Source organism: Onychostruthus taczanowskii, unplaced genomic scaffold, assembly GCF_017590055.1.
Source record: "Onychostruthus taczanowskii isolate IOZ18803 unplaced genomic scaffold, ASM1759005v1 scaffold207, whole genome shotgun sequence".
Lineage (NCBI taxonomy): Eukaryota > Metazoa > Chordata > Aves > Passeriformes > Passeridae > Onychostruthus > Onychostruthus taczanowskii.
This window is the reverse complement of record NW_024499318.1, coordinates 18,245-36,395: the sequence shown is the minus strand read 5'-3', so window position 1 is coordinate 36,395 and position 18,151 is coordinate 18,245. Positions and strand designations below refer to the sequence as shown.

Sequence of the window (18,151 nt, the reverse complement as noted above, 5' to 3'; positions counted from 1 at the left end):
GAACAGTCGATTGTCCAGCTGTGCCTTGCTTCCCTAATTTCACTTTTATTTGGTCCCTGCACTTTGTCACCTCCATTTAAGCCTCGGCCACACCCTGGCTTCCATTTTCTTCTTCCCCCCATGCTGGTTCCTCATTCTTCCAAGGCTCGTTGGGAAATCCTTGGAGCTTTGCTGGGAATTTGGGAGCTGGGGAATGGGATGAGCTGGGCCTGCCCTTGGCATGGCCCAAAGCAAAGCTCAGCTTAACACAACCCTGCCTGTCTTTAAATCCCAGAGGCTTTGGCCCAGGAATGGCCTGGGGGATCAAAATGTTTCCCATGAATTCCTGGCAAATTCCTCCAAAGCTTGGAGGACCAGGAGGTGGATGGAGGGGATTGGAGCCTGTTCCCAATGGATCCAGGCTGGGAATGTTGGGAATGCTCAGTCTGTGGGGACCCCAGATCCCTTTCCAGGGTCTGCAGTGGCTCCGGGGAAGATGGAGAGGGACTTTTCCTCAGGAACTGCATGGGCAGGACACAGGGAATGAGTTCACACTGAAAGAGAGGAAATTTAAGGTGGGAATTGTTCCCTGTGATGGTGGGGAGGCCCTGGCCCAGGTTATTCCATGGATTTCCCATCCCTGGAAGTGTTCCAGGCCAGGTGGGAGGGAGCTTGGAGCCACCTGGGCCAATGGGAGATGTCCCAGTGTGGTGAAACAGAAACGATTGCTTTTAAATAACTGAAATTTCCAAAGAAATGGAAGAACATTTCGAAAATAAATTAAATCTGTGACTTTCTGGCAAGCCAGGACCTGGAGCTGAGCCTGACCGAGGCAGACACTGGCGGCAGATGAAACAAAAAGGAGGAGAAGTCAAAATTGAGCAAGAGCCTCGCTCCCTCAGAGGTGCAGATCCCTTATCATACCCACGGCCTCATCACGGGAGGGTTTGGTAATGGCAGCAAAATTGGGGCCACTTCCTTCCTGCACACGCCAACCTTCATCCCATTTTGGTTGCGTCATCCTAGCTGCCATCAAATTATCCCTGGAGCTGGTGGGGACCAGAGAGAGCCCCAAGAGTGTCACCCACCACCCCCTCGGGTGGGAAAATGTCGCAGTTGAGGTGGAGACAACACAAAGCAACACTCTCCATTTTCAGAAGGCTTCAAACTGTTTTTATTCTAGCATGAATGCTTTTTATACATTCTTACAAAGCTCATAAATTTACATATGTTGGTCACAAGAGACAAACAAAGCGCTCATTGGAATTGGCAGCTGCGGGTTTCTCTTATTTCTCCTTCTTTCTTCCTTGGTTTCTGTGTCAAGGACCTTGGTAGGAAATTCTTTGAGTGGTAAACATGGATCCTCTTCTCAAACTTCTCTCTGGCTCACAGAAGACTCTGTAAAACCTCTCCAACAGGAAAAGAACATTTCCTTCTGCTTCCAGATGGGGAATGAACCACAGGAGGGTCCCACAGCCACCCTGAGTCCTGTGGGGTGAGCGAGGCACCAGCTCAGAGCCAAATTTCTTGTGCTGATAAGGTCACGCAGCTTGGGGACACCTCTGTGGCTTTGGGGACAGGACACCTTACAGGATGTCCTGGGAATCAGCTGCCACTGCCCAACACCCTGGCACAGCGGGGAAGGAATATTTTTGGTTTTTATGGTGCTTTTTTTTCAGTTTTTCAGGTTTTAGTTTTAATCATTCCTGGGCTGGAGCAGCGTGAGGAAAGCCAGGCCTGCCTGGCATTTTATTTGCACAGCAGGGTCCCCTCCCAGCGGGAATTCTGCTGTCTCCCAGTACCCTGGGCTAGGAAAAGATGTCCTTGGGTGGGATGAGGTGATTTTTGAGGTTCTTTCTAACCCAAACCATTCTGAGGCTCCGTAATTTTGACATTTCAAGGCATCCCCAGAGGGAAGAGCATCCACCATGAAGGGAGGGAAATAAATCCTTGTGGTTTTGTCTTGGGTCGTTCCCTGCAGCTCCAAACATCGGAGCGAGTTTTTATTTGACCTTTATTTGCTCCAAACCTTTTTTCCTTCACCCCCCAGGAGTTTTCCAGAGTCCCTCCAGGGCATTTTTCCGTTCTCTCTCCTCCCCACCACGGAGCTGTAGCATTTCTGGGATGCCAGGAGGGCTCGTTGGCCAAGCCTGTCATTGTCACCCAGACACCAGCGTCACTGCCAGCCCCATTCCAGCATCCACCAGGGATCCGTGGGGACAGGGCAGGACAAACTCCTCGGGAAGAGAGAGCTGCTCATGCCCTGGCCAGTTTAGCTGCATTGCTTCCTATTTTTGAGGATCCACCCAGCTCTTTACTGGGTCATCTGCCCAGTTTTTTCCCTGTGACACTGAGGCAGCTTCCTCCCCTTGTTATTCAGAAAATTACAGTCATCAAATGGAAAGTCTTAATTGCTCCATTCATTATCCTCGGGAGTCATATCCGACTGTTAATTTATTTTGCCTGGGAACTCCCCAAAGGCTTCACGAGGTTTTTGGCCTAAATCAGGATTAGCTGCTCTGGGGACAGTTGGAGGAAGGAATGTCACCAATACAGGGGAGCCTCTCAGTGTCACCAGCTCCTGGTACCAGTGGGGCCACCAAAACCAACCCCAATTTTCAGCTGCCAGTTCTGGAGCGGGGAGAAACCTCGCTGTGATTTTTGGGGATGTTGGAGCCTTTCCCCCTCACCAACAGCTGATTTTTGGTTACTTCCATGAGGATTTCAGTAGGGGACAGGAAAACCAGACCTGTTTTGTGGGACACATCTGAAATATGTTTTGTGTGGGGTAGAGACATCTGGAAGTCTCCTTATCCTCTTTCCAAGGGCCTGGAGTGATAGGACGAGGGGGAATGGCTTCAGATGGACAGAGAGAAGGTTCAGATGGGATTTTGGGAAGGAGTCCTTATTGTGAGGGCAGGGAGGTCCTGGCACAGTGGTCCAGAGACGTTTTGGATGCTTCTGGGTCCTTGGAAGTGTCCAAGGCCAGATTGATGGGGCTTGGAGCAGCCTGGGATGGTGGGAACTATGGATGGGATGAGCTTCCAGCCCCTTCCAACCCAAACCATTCCATGATTCCACCACCCTTAGGACTCACATTTCAGTGCCAGCGTCCTCCCAGGTCCTCCTGGTGGAACTGGAGCTGCAGCACAGCCGGGTGAGGCCAGCCCTGCTCACTCCTCATCCCATCAGCACCACCCAGAGAGAGCTCGGGGAAGCTGGGATGGATAGGGAGAAACAGCTCAGAAAAACAGCAAATCCCATTATATTCTATATTCTATATTCTATATTCTATATTCTATATTCTATATTCTATATTCTAGTATATCTATATCTAATTCTATATTCTATATTCTATATTCTATATTCTATATTCTATATTCTATATTCTATATTCTATATTCTATATTCTATATTCTATATTCTATATTCTATATTCTATATTCTATATTCTATATTCTATATTCTATATTCTAGTATATCTATATCTAGTATATGGGACACCTCTGTGGCTTTGGGGACAGGACACCTTACAGGATGTCCTGGGAATCAGCTGCCACTGCCCAACACCCTGGCACAGCGGGGAAGGAATATTTTTGGTTTTTATGGTGCTTTTTTTTCAGTTTTTCAGGTTTTAGTTTTAATCATTCCTGGGCTGGAGCAGCGTGAGGAAAGCCAGGCCTGCCTGGCATTTTATTTGCACAGCAGGGTCCCCTCCCAGCGGGAATTCTGCTGTCTCCCAGTACCCTGGGCTAGGAAAAGATGTCCTTGGGTGGGATGAGGTGATTTTTGAGGTTCTTTCTAACCCAAACCATTCTGAGGCTCCGTAATTTTGACATTTCAAGGCATCCCCAGAGGGAAGAGCATCCACCATGAAGGGAGGGAAATAAATCCTTGTGGTTTTGTCTTGGGTCGTTCCCTGCAGCTCCAAACATCGGAGCGAGTTTTTATTTGACCTTTATTTGCTCCAAACCTTTTTTCCTTCACCCCCCAGGAGTTTTCCAGAGTCCCTCCAGGGCATTTTTCCGTTCTCTCTCCTCCCCACCACGGAGCTGTAGCATTTCTGGGATGCCAGGAGGGCTCGTTGGCCAAGCCTGTCATTGTCACCCAGACACCAGCGTCACTGCCAGCCCCATTCCAGCATCCACCAGGGATCCGTGGGGACAGGGCAGGACAAACTCCTCGGGAAGAGAGAGCTGCTCATGCCCTGGCCAGTTTAGCTGCATTGCTTCCTATTTTTGAGGATCCACCCAGCTCTTTACTGGGTCATCTGCCCAGTTTTTTCCCTGTGACACTGAGGCAGCTTCCTCCCCTTGTTATTCAGAAAATTACAGTCATCAAATGGAAAGTCTTAATTGCTCCATTCATTATCCTCGGGAGTCATATCCGACTGTTAATTTATTTTGCCTGGGAACTCCCCAAAGGCTTCACGAGGTTTTTGGCCTAAATCAGGATTAGCTGCTCTGGGGACAGTTGGAGGAAGGAATGTCACCAATACAGGGGAGCCTCTCAGTGTCACCAGCTCCTGGTACCAGTGGGGCCACCAAAACCAACCCCAATTTTCAGCTGCCAGTTCTGGAGCGGGGAGAAACCTCGCTGTGATTTTTGGGGATGTTGGAGCCTTTCCCCCTCACCAACAGCTGATTTTTGGTTACTTCCATGAGGATTTCAGTAGGGGACAGGAAAACCAGACCTGTTTTGTGGGACACATCTGAAATATGTTTTGTGTGGGGTAGAGACATCTGGAAGTCTCCTTATCCTCTTTCCAAGGGCCTGGAGTGATAGGACGAGGGGGAATGGCTTCAGATGGACAGAGAGAAGGTTCAGATGGGATTTTGGGAAGGAGTCCTTATTGTGAGGGCAGGGAGGTCCTGGCACAGTGGTCCAGAGACGTTTTGGATGCTTCTGGGTCCTTGGAAGTGTCCAAGGCCAGATTGATGGGGCTTGGAGCAGCCTGGGATGGTGGGAACTATGGATGGGATGAGCTTCCAGCCCCTTCCAACCCAAACCATTCCATGATTCCACCACCCTTAGGACTCACATTTCAGTGCCAGCGTCCTCCCAGGTCCTCCTGGTGGAACTGGAGCTGCAGCACAGCCGGGTGAGGCCAGCCCTGCTCACTTCTCATCCCATCAGCACCACCCAGAGAGAGCTCGGGGAAGCTGGGATGGATAGGGAGAAACAGCTCAGAAAAACAGCAAATCCCATTATATTCTATATTCTATATTCTATATTCTATATTCTATATTCTATATTCTATATTCTAGTATATCTATATCTAGTATATAGTATATAAAATAAATTATATAATATACATTGTATATTATATATTATATTTTATATTTTATATTTTATATTTTATATTTTATATTTTATATTTTATATAATGTTTAATTAAGAAATAGCTTCTAATTGTGATGGTGTGAATTATAACATCTGTTTTATCTCACCCTTCGCATGAGACTTAAAATGGAATAAAAATTTTTTAAAAGCCTCTCAGTTGCCCCATCTCTGGGTCAGAAAAGTGTTTAATCTGACATCTGTGCTCCCTTCCAGGGCAAGAACCATCCCACAGGAGTCCTGAGGAGCCCGGACCTGCTTTTCCAGCTCTCCACACAGGATGGGCTCTGCTCCATCCCTTTATCACAGCGGCATCAGCAGGGCAGCAATTTGGGATTTCCACACCGGTCCTGCTCCACCTTCCCCACCCAGAGCTGGTCTGAGCTCCCCAAATCCCTCGGAGTGTCCCGAGTAATTTATGTTTGTGTGGGATTTTTTTTTTTTTGTTTGTGGAGTGGTTCGTGGTTTTTTGTGAAGTAACTCTGTCCCTCTGTCTGTCCCTCTGTCTGTCTGGCTCTTCCCAGGTGCGGGATCTGGGCTGGAATCAGCAGAGCTTGTTATGCAGCAGTTAATTACCAGCGCCCCTGGTAATTATAAAAGATATAATATATAATATGTAATATACAATATGTAATATATAACATATAATATATAATATGTACGATATGGTATATGATATATATTATATAATATATAATATATATTATATTATATAATGTATAATATATAATATATATTATTCATTATATAATATGTAATATAATGTAGTATATAGTATATTATATTATAGATATTCTGTATTCTCTATTCTCTATTCTCTGTTCTCTATTCTATGTTAATATAATTCTGTATTATATTAATATATAATATAATAATAGATAATATAAATAATAGAATATATTATAATTAGTAATTCGTCCCAAGTGCCTCCGGCCGCCCGGGGAATGAGCGGGGTGAGTCAGGAGGGAACATTCCAGAGGCTCGGCGCCCGCACAGCCACAGGAGGGTGCTCCAAGACCATCCATGGAGGACACCACCGAGAAGATCCCATCCCACCCCTGGACGCGCCGCGACCCCATGGTTGATGTAAAATGGGGATTTTCAGCTCTGAATCAGGTGAAAAGGGAGGGAAGAACAACCCAAATTATAAACAAATAATTCCATGAGGAAGAGGTTTTATTTGGGATGTTTGGGATGTGCCGGAGAGAATGAAATAATGCAAAGCACGGAGCAAATTCTCTGGCTTGCAGCTGATACATCTCAGGTGGATATTTCATGTGTTTATTGTATCTGAGGGGTTTTTATTGTTATATTTAAGGAGTAAATGCTTTGAGAATGAGTGCTTGACATAAGACACTCCCTTTACTTGAAAGTCAAGTCCTGGTTTTCACCATTGTAATCTTTCTTTCTTTCTTTCTTTCTTTCTTTCTTTCTTTCTTTCTTTCTTTCTTTCTTTCTTTCTTTCTTTCTTTTCTTTCTTTTCTTTCTTTCTTTTTTTTTTTTTTCTCCCCTGTTTGTTTTGTATAGAATTAAAATCCCCAAATCTCTGAGGTTGGAAAAGCCCTCCCAGACCATCAACTCCGACCTGAGCCCCGTCCCACCTGGCACTGAGTCTTTGGACACCTCCAGGGATGTGACCCCACCACCTCCCAGGTCAATAAAAAGCGATTTCTTTACAAATTTCCCTCTGGAACAAAGTCGGAAGCAGAAAAATAAAATTTTATTTTTAGCAGCATTGGCAGGGGGAGCCCTTTGGTGGCACTGGGGCCACCTGGAGGCAGTGTTATCCATGTGGGTGGCCGAGCCCACATCTCCTTCACACGGCCACTGGAATCTCCTCGTGCCACAGAGACCGGAGAAAAGAGGAGAAGAAAAGGAGCTGCAAGACCCCAAAATCTAATACAGGGAATTCATGGAGAGGATGAAACAAGGACTGGGTCAGCAAAGGTTCCTAAAGGTTCCAGAAAGTTCCTAAAAGTTCCAGAAGGTTCCTAAAGGTGCCAGAAGGTTCCTAAAAGAACCAGATGGTTTCCAAAGATTCCAGAAGGTTCCTAAAGGTTCCAGGAGGTTCCCAAAGGCTCCAGAAAGTTCCTAAAAGAGCCAGAAGGTTCTCAAAGGTGCCAGAAGGTTCCTGATGGTTCCAGAAGATTCCCAAAGGCTCCAGAAGTTTCCCCACGGTTTTAGAAGGTTCCCAAAAGTGCTCAGTAGTAGTTTCAGCAGGAGAAGCACGGTGTTCCCAGGAGCTGCCCCTCAGTGCTGGATGTCCTCCCGCTCTTCACGCCCCGGCCTTGCCCCGGGCACCTGGTGAGGTTTTACTGCTGGCAGTTGTACTGGTAACTGTTGGACCACTGGTAGGAGTAGGGACAGGAGCGCTCCTGGCACGCGGGGCCCGGGGCGCACACCTGGGGACACCTGAGCACGCCCTGCCCGCAGCGGGGCACGCCCAGCTCCCGGCCCTGCACCAGGAGCTGCGGGAAGGGCGTGGGGCAGGAATCCAGGCACCGGGAGCTGCTGCAGGATGAGGAGGAGGAGGAGGAGTGCCCTTCCACCACGCGCATCTCCACGCAGTTCGGCCGGCAGGGGTTGGCCAGGGTTTTCTTCACGGTGCAGACCTTGGGCACCACAGGGGTGCAGGGTGAGCAGGGGTCGCAGGGCAGCAGCCCGGAGGTGTGGCACTGCTGGGGGAAGGTGGTCAAGGAGGTCTGTATCCCGCCGGGGATGAAGCACTGCTGCTTGTACTGGTAGCCGTAGTAGGACATGGCTCCGGGGATCCTGGAAAACACAGGAGGGAGCTGAAGGAATTCCCTGCTGGGTTCTGAACAGGAGCTCTCAGCCCTCATCTCTCCACCCAAACTTGCTTTTTCCTAAAAAACTCCCCCGCAGCTCCAGCTGTTGAGAGGAGCAGGGAGCTGTAATCCCTGGGAAAGCGGGAATTTCTGGACCTGGGATTGGTGCTGAGGTTCTCAGTTCTTTAGGACAAGGACTCTCATTTATTTCCTTTCCAGGTGCCTCACCTGACACTGGAATTTCTTTCTGCCAGCAGAAGGAAAAGCAAAGGAAGGAAACGCCCTTGGACCTCCTGTGATGTCCTGGACCCCTCCTCTCATCCCAGGGTGCTCTAAGCCTTGTCCAGCCTGGCCCTGGACACTTCCAGGGATGGAGAATCCATGGAATCACCTCAGCTGGGCCTCCCCACCCACACAGGGAACAATTCCTTCCCAAAATCCTGCCCAAATTCCCCCTCTGTCCCCTCCTGACCCCATTCCCTGTATCCTGTCCCTGCAGTTCCTGAGGAAAAGTCCCTCTCCATCTTCCCTGGAGCCCCTGCAGATCCTGGGAGGGCTCTGGGGTCTCCACAGGCTCAACATCCCCAACATTCCCAGCCTGGCAAAGACTGATCCAAACCTGGATAATTATCACCTGGACTACTAAAACAAGTGGCCTTTAATAAAAGAGAAGTCTATAACTCAATTTTAACAAAGTAAATTAAAAATGCAGATCCAAGAAGAAGGTGAAAAAAGCTCACATCTCAAATCGGGTGAAGTTCTGTAAATCTCAGGCTCAACTTTAAAACCATTTTTCTGTCTCTGCCTTAAAAAAAGCCAGCAACAAACCCAGGAAAGAACCTTTAACTGTAACAACCCTCTTCATTCCCAGTGTCAGGGCTTTCCAGATTCCAATTCCAAGTCCCAGCAGAATGGTGTTTTCTTAGGTGTAGAAATAGGGAAACAACTTACCGAGCTCACGGTGGAGAGTAAGGACTGGATGGAAGGCTTGGAAATGGGGGTTTTTATATGGAGTTTTTATAGTCCTTCAGGCTTCATGGAAAACCTGAGCCATGGAGTGCCAAATCCTAATAAACCACAGCAGGGAATTTGTTCACATGCAACTTTTCCACTGGCTGTAATTATTTTACTCACTTGGGCTCGTTAAAGCATTGTTATCCCCAAATCCCGCGAAAAACACCTCACACCCTGCAGGTTCTTTCCATTTGAAAGCTTTACAGGAGAAGGAAAAGCCACCTTTTATGCCACTGACCTCATTAGGTACCTGAAGAAATCCATCACTCTCCTGCTAAAGCTCCTTTTGTGGGAGGGACCACGGGGAAGAAGCGCTGGGGGAGCGGGAATTGACTGGGGTCATCCCAATGGCTCTGGAACCATCTCAATGGCTCTGGGGTCATCCCAACAGCTTTGAGACCATCCCAATGGCTCTGGGGTCATCCCAACAGTTTTGGGACCATCCTAATGGCTCTGGGGTCATCCCAACAGCTTTGAGACCATCCCAATGGCTCTGGGGTCATCCCAAGAGTTTTGGCACCATCCCAACAGCTCAGCTTTGCACTCAGAGCTCGGCTCTGGCCCTATGCCTTGCTCTGGGCCCTCGGATGGGATCCTGCTGCCGATGTGTGCTGTCATTAGGGTAATTATCAGCCTTTGATGTGCCGGGACGCGGCCCTGAAATTGGCTCTGTGCTGACGTTGTTCGTAATGGGGCTGAGCCGGGCTGGCTTGGCTCGTGTCAGACATTAATGAGCGTTTCTGAGGGGTTTATGAGGTCCTGTTATGAGGGTGTTGTTTAATGTTCTGCTGCTTCATGTGCGGGTAAACACCGGGATCAGCCAGCTCAGCACCTCCAGTGTGTCTTCATTAATCAGGAGCGTCTTAATTTGTCACCAGAGTGTCTTCATTTATCACTAAAATGTCTTCATGTATCAACAGGGCAAAGCTGAGTTTTTGGGGTGAGAACAGGCTCTGATAAAAGTGTTTTTCCCTTTTTCCAGCTCAGAGCACCCCCTGAAAAAACAGCCCAGCTGGACGTGGTGGTTTAGCTGTGGTTTTATGTAATTAGTAAATGCACCACATGTTTGCGTGTTGGAAAGAGGAGCAGAGTCATCAGGGAATATGGGGGGGTCTGTGTGGGAAGGACCTTCAAGAACACCTTGTTCCACCCCTGCCACAGTCACGTGGGAGGCGGAATTGTCTCTCCAAACTCCTCACAGGAGGTTTGGAGCCCCCATCTCTGGAGATGTCTGAGGAATCCCTGGACGTTGGTCTGGGTGACCAGGTGGGGTTGGGCACAGCTTGGACTCAATGACCTTGGAGGTCTTTTCCAACCTCAGGGGTCCTGGGATTACTGTTTTTGGTGTTCCATGGTCTCAGAGATAGGTTGGATCCCTGGTCCCTGCTTTTCTGAACACTTCACCCACACTGGTGCCCTCAGGGCTCAGATCTCCCTCAGCCCTTTCAGTTTTACCTTTACAAAGCCGGTGGGTTTTTTTGAGTTTTGCATCTTTATCTTTAGAAGAGCTGAAATTGGATCCTTCAGCCTGTGTGAGCTGGAAAATCGAGCTGACACTGCTGTGTTGTGCTCCTCATTCAAGTGCTGAGTTTTGGCCACGTGTCACCTGTTGATTCATCACTTTTATTTCCTGGTTGTGCCTGAGCTGTTACAACTCTGTTAACAATGGTACAGTGACAACATCAGGGCACTAATGAGCTTTGATGGTGTGTTTGGAAACACCTGCAGAAAGCCTTGACATGATTCTTGTCAGGGTTAATGTTTGTGTTCACAGAAATCCACCCTGCAGTGACAGGAACCCCGAGCAGATGGAACAAATCCCAACATTGTGCATTCCTCCCACGCTGGAGTAAAGATCTGGACTTTTCATTATTAACAAATCCCTAAGATAAGATTTAACATCTAGCTTAATCTTCAGCTGGCTGAAACCAGTAATTAGGTATTAATTCCAATGTTTTTCACTTTGGGCATGAATTGCTGGCCAGTTTAATCTGAGGTGAAGGTGGATGTTGCAACCCCCATGCTTATCTTCCATTATTGTTGGTGTCCCACCCCTGTAAGTGTCCAAGGCCAGGATGGACAGGGCTTGGAGTAATCTGGGACACTGGAAGGTGGAATGGGATGGTCTTAGAAGTCCCTTCCAACCCAAGGGAGAAGGCTTTGAAGAGAGGTTTAATAAATAACCCGGGACACTGGAAGGTGGAATGGGATGGTCTTAGAAGTCCCTTCCAACCCAAGGGAGAAGGCTTTGAAGAGAGGTTTAATAAAAAAACAGCAGAAGTAGGGAAATACTTTTGTTTTTTTAACTGAATAGGAACAAGAACGGGGCAGTTGCTGGGGGTGGGAGTGTCCATCCAGCTCACACCAGTGCCACCCTCGGCATCTGTCCCAGAGCCTCCTCCTCAGGTTTAGCAGGATGATAACCCCAGCCAGCAGGGATTCATCAGCAGCTGGGATTCCAGAGGCGTCTCCCACTTGTTGTTCCCAATGTCAGCTGTTCCAGCACCTTCAGGTGCCCTTCGGTCAGAGAAGTGACTCCATGGAAAAAACGCCTGACGAGGTCTTGCCTCGGTCACACCCCATTTATGGCTCTTCTTGCCATTCTCCAAATCCAGTCATGATTTATGGTTTTTTTATGTGATATTAAATGTGCTCATGCCTTTCTTTCTGTTTTATTGTTCAAATGTGTAAATTGGGTACTCTGTGTCAGGTTGAAAGAGGTGTCCTGACTTATTTGGGTCTATAACTATCAAGTTCAGGATTTTTGCGCTGTGTCAGAGCTTTGATCAGACTTCTTATTAGTCTAAAGAACCCAGAACACAGGTTATTAATCTTTCATCAAATATTTAATTCAAGAACCCAGAACTCCAGTTTATCCCTAACTTTTTCAGCTCTTCCTGGGCTCAATCGAGGATATTTTTATCCAGAAAAATGTCTGGTTCCCCCCTGCCAAGGATTGAGTCCAGTCATGGAGAAGACCAAGCCTAAACCCCATAAATATTTTCCCTTTGAGATGCAGAGACAAATCCCCTTGCTATAAAGCTGAAATTGTAGAGTGGGGAAGGCACTAAAGGACAGGTCATGCAGGACACAAGGACAAACCAGTAATTAGCAAGAGTGATTTATCTAAAACAATTGGCATCCGTTAACAAAGCTGGATCTGGAAACAATCGTGGTTACTAATTGATTAGGAAGTTCTGCATGTGGCTGATTCACGTGCTGGGCACTTCGAGGCCGGGTATAAAAGTGCTCACTTCACATCTTGCACCATCACTTCTCTTGTCTCACTCTCTGGTGCTGTAGGTAAGTGAATTCCTGAATTCCTGAACTCCTGAGCTCCTGAATTCCTTCTCTAACCAAGCCTTCGAGTGTGGTTTTCGGATCAGGCTGATATTCTCCTGGTGGGAACCACTGGATGTGGCATTTGGTGCTGTGGTCTGGTTGGGAAGGTGGGGGTTGATCACAGGCTGGACTTGGTGATCCTGGAGGGCTTTTCTGACCTCAGTCACTCTGGGATTGTGTAAATGAATCCATTTGTGACTGCTCAGCCACTGGGAAATGCAGATCTGGGTGAGATCTAAGTAATATTCCATGAATATTCCATTTGTGTTCAGTGCACAATTCAGGGATGTATTTTGGGTGCTGAGCTATAATTCTCCCTGTCCCCTGAGCCTCTTCATAGCCTTTCATCCTCATGTTTGATTATGAAACCGATGTGAATTTTCTTTTATTTTTCTGCTCTTCCCTTGCCCCACAGATCCCCATCCCTGAGCCATGGTTCACTCCCTGAGCCCCTGCACCGACGGCAGCGCCTCCCCCTGCGGCGTGGCCGTGCCCCAGCCCGTGGCCGACTCCTGCAACGAGCCCTGTGTCCGACAGTGCCCCGACTCCACGGTGGTCATTTACCCTCCTCCCGTGGTCGTCACCTTCCCCGGGCCCATCCTCAGCACCTTCCCACAGCAGAGCGTCGTGGGCTCCGAGGGAGTCCCTGAAGTTGGAGCCGCTGTTGGGGCCGGTGTCGGAGCCGGTGTCGGAGCCGGTGTTGGAGCTGTTGTTGGCAGTAGTTTTGGTGCTGCCCGAACCCCTGGAGCTTCCCAAGTTTATGGTGGGGCCAGGTGGGGCCGGGGGTACCCAGTGGGCAGCTGCAGACCCTGCTGCTAAGGCCAGGGCGTGGTGGCTGGACGAAGATGACTGGCAGGACGCGGCTCCACGACCGAGCTCCGGGGCACGGCGATCAGAGAGAGCTGAGCATTTGGGGCGGCATTAAAACCATCTGTGGATGTTTGAATGCCTCAAAAATCTGTTTCCATCCTTCCACCCTTCCTGGCTTTCCTTCTCTAAAGCTTTTCTCTCTTTCCAAGAACTCTGTTCTCAACGCTATGGGCTGTTCCTGGTTCCTTGGGGGCTTGTTGGGATCTTTGTGGCTTCCCACTGAAAGTAGGTTTAGATTAGGGAGAAATTAGGATTTTAGATTTTTAACATTTAGATTTTAGGGAGAAATTAGGAGGGAATTTTTTCTTGTGAGGACCTGGCACAGGTTGCCCAGGGAAGCTGTGGCTGCCTCATCCTTCTGGAAGTTTCCAAGGCCAGGTTGTATGGGGCTTGGAACAACCTGGGATAGTGGAAGTTTCTCTGCCCATGGCAGAGGTGGGACTGCATCATCTTTAAAATCCCACCCAAACCATTCTGTGCTTCTGTGACTGTGGCAATGTCAAGGATCTGGTCAGAGACCCCCTTCAGATCCATTTCTAAGCTCTTTCCATGGCTACTGATGGATAAAAACTATTCTGCAGCGCCCCAGCCCCTGCCCTGCTGCCGTGCTGTGTGACCAGGGCTGGCTACCACCACAGGAGGAGCAGACCCAGACATTCCCTGAGTCACCCCGCATCAAACCACGGCTTGTGGGTGATTTGCAACCTGTGCTGTGTCTCACCTGTTCTTCCTCATTAAACCAGACGTCACAGCAGGTTATTGGTGTGTGGGTGTCTCTGTGTGTCCCCTGTCCTTGTCCTGCTGCACCAACCCCGTCCTGTCGCCAGGAGAGTGAAATTCCCCAGGGATCTGGCCGAGGTCTGTGGGTGATCTCCTTTGCATGGCCACAGCTGTCCCTTCCTTCCCCACATTCCCAATTTCCGTGGAGATTTTTGCTCAGTATTGGCTTTCCTGGCTCCTGTTCCTGGAGTCCTGGGGATCCTGGCAGTGGCAGGAGCAGAGCACAGGGTTGGAAAACCCTCCAGGATCCCCAAGTCCAAGCTGTGCCTGATCCCCACCTGGTCACCCAGACAAATGTCCAGTCCTTCCTTGGACACCTCCAGGGGTGGCCACTCCAAACTTCCCTGAGCCCCTTCTAAGGCCTTTTCCCTTTTCCAGGAGGAATTTCCCCAAATTTTCCACCCTGAGCTTCCCCTGGCACAGCTCGAGGCCATTCCCTCTTGTCCTGTCCCTGTTCCCTGGAATCAGATCCCAAACCCTCCCTGGCAGATTCCAAATACCCCCTGGATCCCCCTTTTCTCCAGGCTGAGCCCCCCCAGCTCCCACAGGATCCTCCATTCCTTTTTCCAGCTTCTCCAGCCCCGTTCCCATCCCTGGACACTCTCCCCTTTCAATAATCAGGATAACCTGGACATGACGCTGATGCTGGCTCATGGAATTGGGGATTTCTTTGGGAATAATTGGTAATAAACCTTTCCCCAGCTCTCCTGGCTGTGTTTGAAATGTTATGTAGCGTGTGAGGAACAGCGCCAGTGTCTTTAAGGATTGCAGGGTGACGTCGGAATGTGGGATTATTCTGGGGTAGTCACTCTTTTGGGGAATTATTATCTTCATGTGGAAGGAAAACAAAGTTGCCCAGGCACTGTAATAATGTGTAATTAATGTTGGCGAGCTCTGGAGCAGGTGATTAAACCAGATTCTCCCCAGCCACATAATCCTTACAAAAGAGAAATCCCTCAAACCTCAAAAGCCAGGGAAAAATCCCCCAAACCTCAAAAGCCTTTGTTGTTGGGAATATTTGGGAATGAGCTGCAGTTTGTTTACACCTCTCAAGATGCTCTTTCATGGCCTGAATTGAGATCTGCATTTACCACAAACCAGAAAAATCAGTGAAATGGTGGAATTCTGCCAGTGCGTTTTGGTAGAACTATTTTTGATACCTTTTTATTCCTTTTGCTGTAAACGCCCCTGATGTGAAATGTCCTTCTAGAGGACTAAAGATATTGGGTGTCTCACTGAGAAGATTCAATGCCTTTTTAAAATAGAAGCATTTGCTAATATCTCTTAGGTTCATTATTGACCCTAATTATTCAGTTTAATGATAATTATGGGCTGACAGTACCCATTTAAATATGGTGAATTTTGAAATTATTTTTTCTCTTTCTGCCATTTTTTTCCCTGTTCTATGCCCCACTTTCCCTTCTCCTAAAAGGCTGCACTCTTTAACAAATAGTTTGAAAATTTTGTCCAGTTTGGGTGATAATCGGGTGCCCAGCTTCTCATTTGGGACAGGTTTAGTCTTTAAGGAAGATCCTCAGCCTCGCAGGGAATCTTGGTGCTGGAGGCAGCTCCTGTGGCATTAAATGTTCCCAGGGGAACATTTAAATGGATAATTCCCCAGTGAATACATTCCCAAGTTGGAATGGAATGACAGGAGTTGGTTTGCAGTTATTTAAATTACCCGGCTGTTGCCTGTTATGATAATATCGCAGCCAGGCCGCAAGTTCCTCTCACCATCCCACTTTTCCTGAGCCTCAGGACACGAAAGAATTCAGATTTTAGGATCTGAGAGAGATCAAGGAAGCTGTGGTGGAGCTGATGGTCAGGAACTGGAGCAACAGGAAAGGGGGAATCGGTTCAGACCGAAAAAGGGGAAATTTAGGTTCATATTGGGAAGGAGTTCTTCCACATGAGGTCCTGGCACAGGATATTCCATGGATTCCCCATCCCTGGAAGCATCCCAGGCCAACTTGGAGCCTCCTGGAATGGGATGATCTTTAAGGTCTCTTCACCCATCTAGAACAGGTGTAGGAAAATCTCAAATGTTCCTGAGGTATCAGGACAGATCCATGGAAAATGAGCTTTGGTGTGGTGAGCAGGGAGGCCCTGGGAGGGATCTGGGCTGCAATTCCAGATCTGGAACTTCCTGACTTCTTCTGATGAGCTGGAATGAACAGGTGAGGAAACGTCCCGTCCCTGTTTGGTGACTCCTGTGACAGGAGCATTTGGGGTGAGGAATTTGGCACTCCAGTGTCTCCAGAAGGTTGACCTGCAGCAGAGGAGGAGATCCTGGAGGTGCCCTGGATCCCTGGAGCTGAGGGACGCCCTCAGAGCCGCGACATTCAAAGCAGGAAGAGGAAGTGAGGTGGGAGCCAGGTGGCTCCAGGTCAGCGTTGTGGCGGGAGGTGACGGCGGGTGACAGGGCTGGGACTGGCAGGAAATCACCACCTGTGGGTCCTGCCCCAGGGAATGATCCGAGGGGGAATTCAGGAGGGAAGGACATCACAAATGGTGTTGTGCTGGCAAACTTGGGCAGGGGCAGAGGTTAAGTCGGACCAAAGGACTCAGAATTTCATCCAAATCTTTGGCTTCCTGGGTTTTATTCCATCTCCTCTCCTGTGCAAGGCTGTCCAAACCCTTCCCCGGTCTCTGTGCAGGCAGGAGAAGCCTTTGTGTGCCAGAGGCATCCCAGGGAGATAAGCTGAGCTTACCAAGACTCCACCATTTGCTAATGCTTTCCCCGGGGAACCCAGCCCATTTCGCTGCTGACAGCAGAAGGGTTGCAAAACCTCTCTTAAAGGCTTTGCCACTTTCAAAGGGCTGCTCTGATTTACTGGGGCCGTGCTCTGCTTGTGGGGAGACTCCTCCCTGACCCCCTCCCTTCCTGGGACACCCCCATCTGGGGCTGCCCTGCTCAAATTGGGGCACTGAGGCTCCAGGTCAGAGTTTTGGGGAAATCAGTGACACAATGGAAAGAAATGGATGTTGGGCTGGAGGATCAACGTTTCTGCTGACTGGCCCTGGTTTACTGCCCATGGAATGGCTTCTCTGACCTCCTCCCTTAATTATTTTATCAAGCCTTTGCTCTGAGAGCTGGGAAATGCAGAAATGCTTCTGCAGGAGGCCACCATGGCAAGAGAAGGGGTGGCCATGGCTATCTCTGGGAAATCAGCCCAGAGGTGACCCCTCACAGTCACTCCTGCAATAACATTTGTGACTCCTGCTGAGCTCTTTGATGTGGAACTGGGCTCACGGCATCTCTGCCTGGGCTCTGCTTGTTGAAACACCTATCATCTTTGTATTCTAAATCTAAATCATCTTTAGTATTCAAAACCGAAATAATTTTTAATATTCTACATCTAAATAATCCTTCATATTTGAAGCCCAAATAATTTTTAATATTCTAATTCTAAATAATCCTTAGTATTTGAAATCTAAATACTCTTAATTATTCTAAATCTAAATAATCTTTAATATTTTAGACCTAAATCTTCTTTAGCTTTCTAAATCTAAATAACCTTTGATATTTTAGGCCTAGATCATCTTTACCATGCCAAACCCAAACTAGTGCTCCTGCAGGGGCATGGCAGGGGCTAGCAGGAGCTCCCTGAAGAAGTGGTTGATCCATCTGCAGAGGAGCTGAACCATCCAGCAGCTGGCCATGGCTTGGCTGCCTTTGGTCTTTTCTCTTTAACCATGGCTTTAACCTTGAGTGTCACCGATCTCCTGCCTTGGACAACCATGAGATTCCCCCTCAATCTCTCATTTTTGTGATTTATTGTCCAAGCACAAACCCCAGCTTTGCTCCAGGAGCCTCTCTGGGGACAAAATCAACCAAGAAATGCCTCTTTCTGGTGAAGTATTTGAGTAAACCCAAAGTCAAGGGTTAGTTAAGGTTTCTCCTTCTGCTGGGGGAAATGAGTCAAGGCAGGAGTCATTGAGATGGAAATGTGGTGACAGTCCCTAACATCCGGAGTCTGGACTGCCCTCTCATTGCAGGGCTCCTGAGGGTGGCTGGGGGTCCCCTTAAAGTGCCCAGA

The 18,151-nt window shown here is 48.4% G+C and overlaps 1 protein-coding gene across 1 annotated transcript; it reads left to right on the top strand.

The window, feature by feature from the left end:
* The first annotated feature begins 12,893 nt into the window (after positions 1-12,893).
* Positions 12,894-13,280, top strand: LOC121335681 (claw keratin-like). The gene has a single exon (XM_041404046.1). It carries the CDS (start codon positions 12,894-12,896, stop codon positions 13,278-13,280), a length of 387 nt encoding a protein of 128 aa, XP_041259980.1.
* Positions 13,281-18,151: the final 4,871 nt, after the last annotated feature.